The sequence below is a fragment of the Pseudochaenichthys georgianus genome, chromosome 5 (genome assembly GCF_902827115.2).
Source record: "Pseudochaenichthys georgianus chromosome 5, fPseGeo1.2, whole genome shotgun sequence".
In the NCBI taxonomy this organism is placed as follows: domain Eukaryota; kingdom Metazoa; phylum Chordata; class Actinopteri; order Perciformes; family Channichthyidae; genus Pseudochaenichthys; species Pseudochaenichthys georgianus.
Window position 1 is genome coordinate 34,251,916 of NC_047507.1, and position 14,767 is coordinate 34,266,682.

At 39.8% G+C, this 14,767-nt stretch overlaps 1 protein-coding gene across 2 annotated transcripts; it reads right to left on the minus strand.

Annotated features, from left to right (window-relative positions):
- Nucleotides 1–12,760: 12,760 nt before the first annotated feature.
- On the minus strand, nt 12,761–14,439 carry LOC117447214 (coiled-coil domain-containing glutamate-rich protein 1). 2 transcript variants are annotated; one of them, XM_034083891.2, is made up of 2 exons: nt 13,301–14,439; nt 12,761–12,925 (listed from the first exon to the last, which is right to left on the minus strand). In XM_034083891.2, exon 1 carries the CDS (start codon nt 13,983–13,985, stop codon nt 13,362–13,364), a length of 624 nt encoding a protein of 207 aa, XP_033939782.1. In that variant the 5' UTR covers nt 13,986–14,439; the 3' UTR covers nt 12,761–12,925; nt 13,301–13,361. The 2 variants fall into 2 exon arrangements, with proteins under 2 accessions (XP_033939782.1, XP_033939781.1); XM_034083890.2 differs by having other exon boundaries at nt 13,207–14,438.
- Nucleotides 14,440–14,767: the final 328 nt, after the last annotated feature.

Below are 14,767 nucleotides of genomic sequence, written 5' to 3' on the forward strand. Positions count from 1 at the left end.
GGGGGTGTCGGAGTCCTTTTTTCTACACTAACATTGGTGATAAACCAGTTAACTGCTCCACTGCTCTCCTCAGTGCGGATGTTTATCTTTAACTTGAAAATAAACAGAGTGAAATGTAAGAATTATTAAAGCTCCTCACGATGTGACTCAATAGCAAGTCATAAAGTCCGAAGATGTTCACCTAGTAAGTGGAAGTCATGTTTTGTTTTGTACTTTTATGTGTCAGAATCCTCATTCACATGATTTGAACAACACACAAAGTGTGAGCAGGGAGAAGAGAGCAGTAAACTTTAACCCTTACACGAGTGAGACTAGATAAAACAAGGAACTAGAACTCAACTCTGTGCACGTCCTTATTTCTCTGTACTTGTTAGGACAAGTTTGAGTTTAAACCATTTCAGATAGAAAACATTTTCTGAAAAGTAAAGTGGGGAAAGTGAGGAGACTTTTAAGAAAGTTATTAAAAGTGAACACACTGTGGAAAAATGACAACATTTTTTAAGACCTTCTTTTGAAATGGAGGACATTTTGTCCAGTCCTCACTTCCTTCATATAGGTTTAGGTTCACTTTAGGGGCAAGAGAATAGGGTTACTGTATTAAAACTAAAGGTCCCCACATGTACGGAATTATAATTATTTTTGTTCCTTTAAGCATATTATCTTTAGTGCAGGTATAGAGGAACATTTTGCCGCTGCTTATCTTCTTTCAGTATATGGAATAGTGTGTTTGCATGCTGATCAGGTGTTTCTTTATCAGCGTCTCTGTGAGTTTTTCCACATCAACACAAGGTCAGATCCAGACTACTATAGGAAATTGACTCCTTCACTCTGAAACATATGACTTAGATCATACATGGAGACGTTTAGCTTTGGTATTTGAATTTTTTTTGTTCCTTCTAGAGTTTGTGGTTATTAATAACCCTGAGTAGAACGCTATTCTTCCTTTCATGTGAAAAAAAAAGAGAAACACCTACAAACAGAACTGCGTAGCTTTCTCAAAACTTATAAGTACGTATTAGTGCTTTATCCATGTTAAATGTTGTCTTTGAGGAGTAATTCACTCTACATTCAGCCTCAGGATTAGCTGCTTTGCGTCATTCCTTATCAATAACTCCAACAAAGTTTATGCAAAAGCAACAGGTTATTTAGTGTTAGTAATGAGAATGCAGTTGGGCTGCTCCTGAATCATAGTACATGTTGGGAAGTAACACACTGCTGCATTTTTGTGTTCATTGGAGGGTGAAAACAGGAAGGAAAAGAAAGAAGACTTCTGTTGCACACGACGTCACTGAAGCAGCTATGGAACTGTGTGTCCCGACACAGCCAATCAGATGCTCAGGTTTCCTGTTTCACTTCCTCATGTGTATCCCCAACACACACACACACACACACACACACACACACACACACACACACACACACACACACACACACACACACACACACACACACACACACACACACACACAGGGCCTTTTTCCTCCTCTAATCGAGGAGGTTCTCTGGAGGAGCTATTTATCGAGGATACACTGATGGCTCCTCCGCGGATGTATTTCCGGCAACAGTGATGTTTAAAAGAGTCGTGACGCACGGCCAGACATATCTCAGCCAATGACAGCTCTGCATGCACCCCCTGCCCTGCCCCTATTTTATTAACTGCTTGAATCTCGACGCAATGTTTACAGTGAGAACAGCTGTGTGGTCCGTGCAGAAACGCATCTCCTGTGGGCGGGACTAAAACACGAGGATAGGAGTCGAGGAGGGGAATTAGATACATGAGAAAGTGCCACAGTACCTGCCAGACATGTCCTACACACCGACGGCTGTTGTTATTCTGCCTTGACACACTTTCATTGCAGCCTTGAACATTTACCGTTCCTACACATGTATCTGAAAACATTGAACTAAAGATAAGCTTCCCATGCAAAAACATGTTAAGCTCATGAGTTATAATGCAAATGTCACTCTATTTGATCTACTATCATTAACTGCTTCCTTCACTACTGACAGCACCACTGCCGTGACTTCACACACGAATACAAGAGCAATGACTTCATGTTCAAACTACCTCACTTTAAATTCCTTAGGTGACATGTTGTCTTTATTTAGAAGTTACCAAAGATGTAATGATTTGTGTCCCAGTGTTTTGAAGGATATAATGTGTGCATTGTGTTTTTTTGTATTGAGTGGCTCTATTCTTATTTTGTGCTTATTTGTATATACATGTATATATTTAGTAGGCTATATAGTACTTAAGAATAAACTCAAGCAGTGATCGGAGAAGTACTCTAATCTTTTACTTGAATATACAGTCATATAATGTAGATAGGACTTTTACAAGTAAAAGCCCTGCATTTTAAATCTTATTTAATTAAAAACAAAAAAGTATTTGCATCAATTAAAATATTGCTAATCAAGCAGAACTGATAACACCACGTCTCTCTCCTCTGGATTATTAAAGTGTCTTATCTTAAAATATAATAGATTCCAGAGTTGTATGGAGAAAATGACTTGTCATTTGTGACATTTTGAGGCTAAATAACGTAAAAAAGTATACATTCAACTAGACTTTGACTTAGACACCAATGACATGCCACTTGTCTAAAAAGAGAACAGCTGATCTTCTGCCTTCTTATCATTCTGATAAGTCATCTTACACATTTCTTCTGAGTCCAACGTCTCTCGCCTGCTGTTCTCTCAACTCCGTCTGATCACACATAGTCAGTGGAATCTCTGTGTGTGTGTGTGTGTGCGTGCGTGCGTGCGTGCGTGCGTGTGTGTGTGTGTGTGTGTACTTTGAGGGGATTGTCAGACCAGTGAAACATTCACCACACTGCTGAAAGGATATCACTCCTCTTTGAATTGAGCTCCTGTGTGCGAGCGTGCGTGCGTGTGTGTGTGTGTGTGTGTGTGTGTGTGTGTGTGTGTGTGTGTGTGTGTGTGTGTGTGTGTGTGTGTGTGTGTGTGTGTGTGTGTGTGTGTGTGTGTGTGTGTGTGTGTGTGTGTGTGTGTGTGTGTGTGTGTGTGTGTGTGTGTGTGTGTGGAGCAGCAGCAGATTACAAAATAGATATTGGTGCGTCTTTTACAAGTTGGATTCAAAACCTTTTGTAAATGTAGTGTAGCCAAACATGAAAGTGTAAACACAACGGACGTACATTCAAAGTATTACAAGTTAAGGCATAGGCTAAGCTAATTAAAAAAAAAAAAACCTTAAAGTGCCAAAAGTAAAAGGGCTTATTTAGCTATTTTGAGCTAAACATATTATATAACTGGAACATCAATATTTATGCATTAATGTTTAAGCAACATTAATGCTGCAGCTGGTAAAAGTGAAGTTACCCTGCAGGGTAACTTATGCAGTAAAATGAATGTACCTCAAAAAATACTTAACTGTTCTTAGTTACCGTGGTTACAGTTGCTTACGTTTTTCTTTTAACCTCAAAAACGTTTTAATTGTTTTTGTAACTTTTATCTACAAGTCATTGACTAACATAATAATTCCTTCAAAAGCACAATTTAACAAATACTTTTTTTAACAGTGGCAGTGGTGAAAGAACTTCTGTAAAACAGATAATAATAAACAAAACGAATTATGCAGTGTCACATTTCAAAACAATATGTTATTATATTTATATTAATAACTTAATATTGCTCCTGGAAAAGTAATTTTGATTACTCCATATGCTGGGTAGCTTAAATTTACTTAATTCTGTTGCTGTAGTATATACTCTTTTATAGAGCAGTCTAACTCATCTTGAACATTTTATATTGAGTTTTCTTTGTTGTTAATGTCCATTGTACTGTATATATATATATATATATATATATATATGTATATGTATATACTGTACTTGGTGTTTATTGTTTTTATTTTTATTTAATGAATTATGGTTATACTTTTACACATTTTAATTTGAATTATTTTAATGCCTGAACACATTGCTGCCGTAACAAAATAATTTCCCAATTTGGGATGAAAAATGTATCTATCCATCTATCTAAATACAATATGTAAAGTGACTAAAGCAATAGGAGTAAGTGGAAATATTTCCCTATTAGTTAAGTAAAAGTAGCAAAAAGTACAAGGTAGCAAAAAAGGGAAATACTCAAGAAAAAAGCAGGTAGCCTTCCTCAAAATGTAACAGTGCAGTAGCCTACTTTAGAGTAACTTCCCAGCACTGTTTAACTGTTTAGAAACCTTTTTTTTTTTTTGTTTACATTGAATGCTGCACTCAGTTGAATTTCAAAGGATGAAGCCTCGCGGAAACTTTATATGAAGATGCAGAGTTCAGAAATGGAGCCTCACTGCAGTTCTGTCTTGCTGTCAATCAAAGTGTTTTTCTGAGCTCTGATTGGCTGGCTTGTGTACTCAACAGAGGGGTCTCCGCCTCCGGAGCACACGGCTGTACTTTTCCACTCCAAACTGAGTTTCAGCATCCAACTCCATCCACTCCTCCTCCTGCACCGCAGCGAGGCATAACAGACACCGCCCCCCGACCCAAGCACACACACACACACACACACACACACACACACACACACACACACACACACACACACACACACCACACACACACACACACACACACACACACACACACACACACACACACACACACACACACACCACACACACACACACACACACACACACACAACACACACACACACACACACACACACACACACACACACACACACACACACACATACACACACACACACTGAGGTAACAGAGGTTTATTCCTGAGTTTTTTGGTTGAATTTAAAACCACAACAACCACAGAGGTTACACTCTGACTAACCTTCTGGTATAGGAAAACTTGATGCAGCACTCACTGTTTTAATGTTGAGTTAAAAAAATTATTATGTCATTTGACTTTAGCATCAATATTAATTGGTTTTCTGGAAATCTATCATGTCATGTGACCTTTGAGGGAAAAAGTGACATGCAAACCAACTCTTTTCACAGTAATGGCTCCTTTGAGTTAGGACATTTAAATGAATCTAAACTTTATTTCTACTGCTGCCCCATAACACATATATTCAATGCATTACAGTCATCATTTATATTATTTTTTGTTTGCAATTAAAGAGGCCCTATTATGCCTGTTGTATTTCCTTTTTTTGTGTTATATAGGTTTTTGTGCATGTAAAGGGTCTGCAAAGGCCAACATCCCAAAGTTCCCTCTAAAGGGTGTTTCTCTCCCACACACTGCCCCCCCTGCCTGAAACAGCTCCTTTGGACTCCTTTGTTTACTTCTATAACATAATGACATCACTGTAACACTTGCGCTTCTATTGTGCTCCAACACATTGTACGTGATAGGCTAAGGGACGAGAGCGACTCTAAGGCCCCGTCCACACGGAGACAATTTCAGTTGTATCAGCTAAAGTTCTTTATCGTATAGACCAGCGGTTTTGAAAGTGTGAGGCGCGCCTCCCCGGGGAGGGCGCCAGAGGGCTTCAGGGGAGGCGCAGCGTTAGAAAAAAATAAGTGCCCGGCATATGTACTACAGCGTCTCCAGCGGTTTCGTGTGGACGGACACGTTTCTTGAGCCGATTCCGTGTGGACGTAAGACTTTTTTGAAATCGACTTTGGTTCGAAATCCGTTTAGTCTCCGTTTAGTCTCCGTGTGGACTGGGCCTAAATGGTTGACCAATCAGAGCAGACTGGGCTCTGGTTTCAGACAGAGGGTGAAAAGAGATGCTGCAGCACAGGCAGTATGAGAAAAAATAAAGAGCTTTTTGAACTTTAAAGCATGGAGACATGCACAGTAGAGGCACAATATAACAATATGAACCTGAACATTTGCATTATACTGTATAGTCTCTTTAAGAAGTGAATTAATGACCACTTTGACAGGTTTACCTAGTACATACCGGACACTAAAATACATCACTAGAGAAACATCACGCACAATCAGCATGTTTTACAAGGCATTTATAACACTTGTTTGATCCACATTGTAAATCAGCTTTATTTTGCTGATTAAATGATTAGCACTGATTAGTAATTGAGAACTTTGAGTCTTATGTCGAAATCTATTTCCTCATACTATTTCAATGGGTTACTATGTCTCTGCCTGCCTCTGGAATTAGGTTAAGGTAACTCAGAGCAGCGGTTCCCAACCTTTTTCAACTCAGGGCCCACTTAAGAATGACATTTTTTTTCGCGGCCCACATTCAACCATAAACAATACGGAGGCTAAATAAAATTCTGATTCTGTGACATGTTGTGAATCCAGTAGAATAGACCGCTGTCAAGGACTGTAATGGCCGTTGCTAAGGAGGATCGAGAAAGAGAAAGGAAAAGAGGTTGAAATAAAAAAAAATCTTAATAATGAAAATGTTTCCACACAAATCATAATGTTTTGCAAATTATTTGGCGGCAAATATTGAATTTACATTTACACCCTTTAATATTTTATTTGGGCTTTTAGATGAAGACCGCATACAGTTAATAAATATAACTATTCTTCTGGCTAAAATACATATTTTTAAAAGTCAATAAAGGAGTAATCTTAATTTAAGGAGTTTAACGATTCAAAATACAATTTGTTTTGAAAAAAATTATTGCCACAAAAAATCAAAGGGTGGCTCAACACGCCATGAAATGGGAAATAATGAGCTCTAATGAAGAGTGGGATTAAAGAAACAATAAATATGCTTGCCATGTTGTGTTTTTGGTGGTATTTGGTTGTCAACCTATTTTTGTTTGTGAAATGTTGAAGTGATCCTACTGACTTTATCTTTATTTCTTCTGTTTTTGTTTTGTTTTTGTCTGAGATGGGAATGTCATCTCCTATATATTATAGTTAAAAAAAAAATAATATATATATATATAAATATATTTCGGCGGCACACTTGCAATGCCTTCACGGACCACTAGGGGGCCGTGGCCCACAGGTTGGGAACCAATGCCCTAGAGCAGGGGTCTCCAACCTTTCTTCATCTGAGAGCTACTTTGAAAAAATGAAAGTGGCCAAGAGCTACTTGCATCACATCACTTACATTTGAATTAAGCTATACTTTTGTACACGTGTGAAATTGCAATACCTAAAGCTTATCACAAATCTTAACTTCACATCAAGGTCCAAGAAAACGAAAATGTCTCACATATTATTATGGCCCACATAGTAAGTAAGTCACTGAACTTTCACATAAATGTCCTTAATCACCACCTGACAAGCATCGTATGCACTTATATCAAATAAGTGCATTCACTCTTTTTTACATTTAGTGAGATGAATGGCACTGCTGGAGTCCACCACACAGGTGTATGCTGGAGTGTACCCACTTAGGTTCACTCTAATAGAATCATTTACATGTTCATCAGTCAGTCTTGTTCTGTATTTAGATTTCATGACATTCATGCCAGAAAAAGCTGCTTCACAAAAGTCTGTAGAACAGAACCAAATAAAGCAGACGTGTTCAGTGCTGCTTGGTGAATGTTCTTATAGTTTTCTGGGTCTTCAAGGCTCCAGACATGTTGTGAGTTTAGCTGAGACTTAAACTGAACATGATTTTGGAGATGTATAACCTCCATCTCCATCTCCACAGGATTGACACTGAACAGTTCAGCCATCTTTTTCATCTTCTTCTTCGTCTTGACATGAAATTATAAACCATAATAAACCAAGTGTATAGGTCTAGCCTCCCTATATCTGTGTGTGAAATTGTTCCATCCTCAAAAACAAAAAACTAATACTTCTGCGGTCTAGCTGCAGCTTCTAGCTCCGGTCTTCTGTTAAAAAAAGGACACTGAAGGTCCTGAATGTGGCATCACACACATGACTTGAGTCTGAACCATAGACTGTATATATATAAACACAGCAGACAGCATTATAAAAACAAAAATAGTGCATGTGGGTGCACACTCACATTCTCTGTCTTACTGTTACATTAATCCCATGAATGTATGAGACTAAGTTAGCTTCATCATATCTCAATCAGTGATTAAGTGAATAATAAAGTTTCTATCGGGTCACTGTCAGCCTGTCACTCATTATTTTCAGGAGGGGGCGGGGTTTGGAGGAACGGAGAGGAGACGGTGATCGCGGAAGCTTATTTCCTCCTGCCTTCACAAACTTCACACAAGTATTTATCAACTGAAAATAGCAAGAGGACATCCATACTCTGCAATCCAAGACTTGATTAAATCCACCAAAAACCTGACATGACGATAACGAGTGTTTTTCAAAAAACACAAATCCCTCCCTGTGTGTGTGCCGCAGCGACACGGGCCTGATTCAGAGCGGGTCATTCTGCTGTTGGTTCTGGACTGGTGTTGCTGGAGAAAGCAGACTGGTCTGTGTGTGGTGTCGCTGTGCCGCTGTCACGTCTGTTCATTGATCACTGCGTCACGGACCAATTTGATATTCGTGTGACAGAAACAATTCTAAAATAAAAAAACGTTATTGTCCAGCCGTGGCCGAAAAATCAAGAAGCAACCTTACTACGCTATAATCGATAATCGAGCGGCGAGCTACTGAAAAGCTGCCCGCGAGCTACCGGTAGCTCGCGATCGACGTGTTGGAGAGCCCTGCCCTAGAGGAAGTAATAATAAACTAGCACTCTTTTTTTATATAGGATACATAGTATGTTTGATGTTCATAGCTTTTATAATTTATACTTGTTGCGGATGAAAGTCTCATGACTTGAATCACGTCAGACACGAGACAATAATGAGAACTTATGATATGCATTACTTACATTTCCCCATGTAGTGTACAGTACACTGCATATGTACTGTACATATATTCAGTTTTATTATGTTTAATACATATCTGTTTTTCTGACCTTCACCATGTCAGATTAGAGTTAAACTCCATCCACCTCAACTGTGTGTATTTGTGTGTGTTTGTCTAGGTGTGTCTGCGATATTTCTAACCCTCATTCATTCTGTAACTACTTGTTGTTTGGCGTCTGCCCCTTCAACCAACAATTCACACTTCTCGTGTGTGTGCTCTTTTATGTCTTTTTGAGGACATTTTTTACAAAGAACAAGTAAAGTTAATCAAATGAACTAATGTTTAAGGTTGGTTTTGAAATGTTGTTTATATTACTTAAAACTTGTTCAAACTCAATTTAAGGTAAAAATTAGGTTTATGTAATAATAATAATAATAATAATAATAATAATAATAATAATAAACTGTATTAATATAGCACCTTTCCTGCTTGATGCAGCCCAAAGTGCTTTACAGAGTTATAAAGGTTTGGGTTATAGGAAATGTCAGAGAGGGATCTCACAAGTAAAGATACATGTTTATTTGAGTCTAACTAGACTAGGTTAGCATTAGCGAAGGAGCACACCACACCCCTTTGCTGTGTGTTTGTGTTTGTGTGTGTGCCCGTGGGTGTGTGTACTCGTGGGTGTGTGCCCGTGGGTGTGTGTACTCGTGTGTGTGTGTGCCCGTATATGCCAGCTCACTCCCCCAACGGCAGCAGCATTGCGAAACAACAACTCAGACTTAAAAGTAGTAGCTGATGTCAACAGCTGTGAAACTAGAAACAGGAGCTGCAGTAGATACAATAGAGACAGGAGAGCCCAAACAGAAGTGTCCTTGAGCAAGGCACTGAACGCTCTGTTTTATTAGATGATAACAGAACTCGTCTGATCTGCAGGTCAAATGGCAGTCTGAGGAGGCTGTCTATTGGCATCACGTCCCTTCTTAACACAAATGTTCACTCTGTCTTCATTTTGTTCCACAAGATTTTATTAGCACAAGATTGTATGAGCTACTGTTATGTGAGTGGATTAAATCATCCAAGGGTGCATTCACTCACCAAACAAAGAGGGTTACTGAACCTCTCACTGACTGTGGTTAACATTATCAAATCTGTAGGAACTTTTGAATATTGTCCGAAAACCACTTTAGCTGTCAGGAAAGCCCTGCAACGGGTAGTGAAAAATGGCCAGCACATCATCAGAGCCCCGCACCCTGTCATTGCTGACCTCTGCGTGTCTCAACGGGCTCACAGCATCATCAAGGAACCCTCACACCCCAACCATGGACTGTTTGCCCTCCTCTCATTAGGAAGTCAGTACAGGAGCCTTTGATCCCACACCAGCAGGCTCAGGAGCCGTTTCTTCCACAACACCATAACCTTGCTGTACTCTCACAAACTCAGCACTACTCCACTCCCAAGACATGACCTTCAAACTACAGAACTAGCACCACCACACCTCCCTTTCATACTCATGGTTCTTCAACCCACAGCTCCTCACACTTTATTCACTATTTACTTAATCTGCTTTAAACGTATGTATGCCTTAAACCCTGGCCCTTATCCGTGAATGCTTTAACGTTGACTACTCTTCGCACTTCTGGTTTGATGCAAACTGCATTTCGTTGTGCTATGTGCAATGGCAATAGTGTTTAATGTTTTCTAATCTTTAAACAGATAATTTATTTAAAACATTCTGAATTAAATGTAGGATCTGATATACAATGGAGGGTCACGGTAAATGAAGGCCCATGTGAATCGTTTTGTATTCATTCCAAAACTCTATATTTTAGAAGATGTATTAGGTATTATCTGGAAGGACTGAGCCTAGTCGCCAATAATAATCGGACAACAAAAAGGCATGCAAAGAGCCTCTTCTTTTTAGTACAGGATGACGTAAGTATGTAAGGAGAGGTTGCTACGCTTGTTGGCTATATTTAGATATTTGTTTTTCTAAATGAGCAGGGAAAAATAATATTAAAGCACATTGATGTCTTTTTTCTCCCTCATTTCTTTTAGGAAAAAACGTTTCAACTTTATCTCAGTATTTATATTACTATATCTACTATGCTTTATTTATTTTTATTTACATGCTTTGCTGATACAGCACATGTGAGGGAGAGAATTTAGGGATGTGGTGTATGGTGGCCGACAGGTGAAAATGAGCTACAAAGACCCAAAACACTGTCATTGGGAGAAATGCGCTGCACTCTCAAAAACATGCAAATATAAAAACATAAATGTGCCAAAATCACATGCAAATGAAGAAACGTCTTCAACAACTTGACAACATTTTCGTAGCATCAATAAAACGTTCACCCACTTGACGAAACATTCGCATGGTTTACTAATATTATTCCAGATCTGCTGTAAGCTAGCCAGCTAACGTAGATAACCTAGTCATTTCAAATATACTGACAAAACCCTTTTAACACAATTATGAAACAGGCTTACTCTGGCAGTGCGTTTCTCCTAATGGAAACGTTTTGGGCCGTAATGAGTTGGCTTCTGTCGGCCACTGTGCAAATTAGCCTGCTGTTCCCAGGTCAAAAAATAATTGTAACGCCTTTATTTTTACATATTATTGTGCTTACAGGACGTGCATTTCTAACTACGGTAATACATACACATTCCACAGATATTCGGACAAACATGGGTGTAGAGGGGGCCGATGCTCCATATCGCCACGGGAACACTCGGCTTGTATTTCCAGACCTGATCTCATCTCTGCCTGGACAGGACGTGTTGAACAAGAAATACTAGAGTGCTGGAAGTACCTGGCCATCAACCCCCCCCCCCAGCTGCTTTTACATATTATGTATTTGGAATAAAAATATTGTTATGTAATGTGACGTATGATGCCCAGAGAGCAGACTTACAGTTGGCAGTGAAAGCAGAGAAGGAATTAGTGATTAAGTTGTCTAGTATTGATTATATACCGTTTTTTGTTAACAATTTGTTAAATGGAATATGGGACTTCACCTTCTTTAAAAGTTTTTATGTGATAGCTTGTGGCCCTATGTCTAAATCATCCTGTTGCTAAATCTAGTCAAAATAGAGATCAGATGTTGGTTTTAAATCATCAAACCAATTTATTTTTATTTTTACTAGTTCAGAGAGGGCAAAAAAGCCAAACACAAAAAATAAAAATGTATTAGTAGTATGCCTTTCCCCCTCACATATGCTTATCCTGGAAACGTGTCAAAGGCAGAGAACATAGTGAACAGTTTATCCCGCTGACCTTTTTGTCATACAGTAACCAGACTAAAAGGGCATACATTGAAGGAATAACAATATTTATTTCCATCATACAGTACAGTCAGCCTGAAAAACTTGTTCTCATGTTTAGTGTTTGCAGTTGGTGCTCTGTCACTTTGAAGGATAAAACAGATACTAAAGTAGGAAACATCGATGACCTGCTGTTTCTCAGTCTTTGACCCATTAACATTATTAGTTAATGACACAGCAACCCAAAGCGGCTTAAACCTCCCTGCTCACTGCACTTTATGTAATCCTCTTCAGCTGCTCTCCATGCAGGTCCCTACTTCCTGCTTTAAAGCCTGTCTACAATGTCTGAATAGGAACATTATACGTTAGTTAAAATGACTTTACTTGTGAGATCATATAGGATGCATTAGAAAAGCCTATGTATGATTATAAGATCTAAAAGTATGATACATCTGCATGTCAACAGACATCAGTTATTGGTGTGTGGAAAAAACTAAATGAAATCATCTGTATCTATTCATGTTACAGTATTGCAACCCATAAAAGTGTCTGCATGTGTATATTTAATGTTATATTTCATGATTTCTTTCTTTACTGCTCATCCCCATTGTTGTTGTTCCACTAACATGATGTCATGCGACCGACTTGTTCATTGAATTCATGTGTTTATCCATATTTACTTTTACATGGTTAAATATGCATTATTTGCTCAGAAAAGTGACACACTGACCCGGATGCATTTGACAAAAAACTCACCATCACACTAATTTATATCAACAAACACAATAAAGAAGCACAAGTTGCATCAATCCGATATTTATTTGTGATTTTTTTCTTCTGTTCTTCACAATTAATGTATTTTTTTTTCAATGACAGTCTGCATCGGCCAATCATCTGCAGCCTAATCCAGCCAACTCGATGCCGATTGGCTGTTCAGGCTCACTCCCACCACCGATCCCATCTCCCTTTGTGTGCAACAATAACAACAGAAAGGCAGCACATTACAGCACATTACCAAACATGAACCAAATGTAAACCTTAAGAAAAAATCATCCGTCAAAATGTTTTCCTTTAATCTTGCATTCATTTAAGCTTTTTTTCTTAAACATATACAAATACCAACATGGTGAGATAATTTCACTTATTTTAAGCATCTTCACATGAACTAGGGCAGACCACTGCATGAGTATTAACACAATGACACTTCACAAAAAGTATCTGCTGTAAACTGATGGAATCATCTCACCTTGCAAGCATATTCCTAACATTTTAAGGCTTGATGAGTTGACAAGATGATGAGATTTTTTTCTGATTTTCAGTGAACATGAAGCAGAACAAACCTGTCCCCGAGGTTAGAGTTTCACACTGTCGAGAACAAAATGGCCTCATGAGAGTTTCCTTTCAGGGTGTCAGGATGTCACAGAACTCAACAAAGTCCCTCTGCATGAAGTTCTGGCTCTGCTTCAGGTCGTCTTCAGAGGGGAAATACTGCATGCTGTCCTCCTGCAGACGCAGACTGTCCTCATGCAGAACCACAATCTGTCCAGGGGGCGCTGTTGAGCTATGTGGATTGGGACTGTCCAACAGGGCTCCTCTTGCATTTTCCAGGACGCCCAGGTATGAGTCCATGTCTGTGAGCTCCACCTCGCTATCCGAGCTGCTCCCACTGTCACTCCCCACTGAGTCGGAGCGCATGTGTAGCATCTGGTACTTCTCGTGCATCAAAAACTGGTTTGTGTTCTTGGGGGCTCGCATCCCCCTCGCTCTGTTCCCTTTAATGTTGACGGGCCGGAGTGACATCGCTGGCCTCTGGAAGTGTCTGGGATGAGGATGGTGTCGTTGAGGGGGCTGCTGGTGATTGCGCCCTCTTGGCCACCCTCCCACTCCAGTTCTCCGCCCCTGCATGCGCCCCCTGCAGCCCTTGGACCAGCCGTGCTTCCTGCGGCTGGAAGGGTCCCTCTGCGGAGCCTCTTTGCCATCCTGCTGCTGCTGGCAGCTCCTCCTGCACATCATCTCTGAGAGCATTTTCTTGCAGTCTTTCTTGCCGTTGCCTCCCTTCCTCCCTGCTGCCCTCCTTCACATCCCTGCTCGGTGGCCCACACAACAACAAAGAGAGGCTGGTTTCTGTTTTAGATCACAAAGGACCCTCCTCTCTCAGTGTCTACCTTTTCACTATCCTTTCACTTTTTTTCTTGACCTCTGGCTTTGGCTGATGCATCGCCGGCTCTTCCTCTCCTTGCAGCAGCAGCTTGCCTGCTCGGCTGTCTGCTTGTCACGCCCTCCTCTATTTATTTGATTTCTCTTTTTTCAATTATCTGAAAGTCAAATTTGCTTCTTACAGCTCTGATTATTGATCTATAATGAGCTGATAAAGGGGTTTTAGGCGCTGTCTAGCTGATTTTAAGCTATTTTTTCTCTGTTTAAGGCCAGCAAGTGCAGTGTACTCAGTTCAGACAACAAGCACTGACTGTGGCTCTGCCTCCTCCTCAGAGCCTGGATAAAGAGCTGGGAGAGTCCATTCAGAGGTTTAACAGAGGGAGGGGTGCAAGGTTAGAAGATTATTCCACTTCCAAATAATAACATGATAGATTTTTAACACAATATTACTTATAGTTATGTATGCAATATATTCGAACATGTATGCATGTGTGTACGGTTGGGTTGTGTCGTTGTGATGAGCTTTAAGCTGCTCCCTGCAGCAGGATGGTTCACTCCGCTTCAGTTTTAGCAGCTGAAATCTGATCCACAGCTGCTGCTGTTACTGCCCGCCCCTCTGACAACAGCAACAACAAGCAGCAGCACAGGGG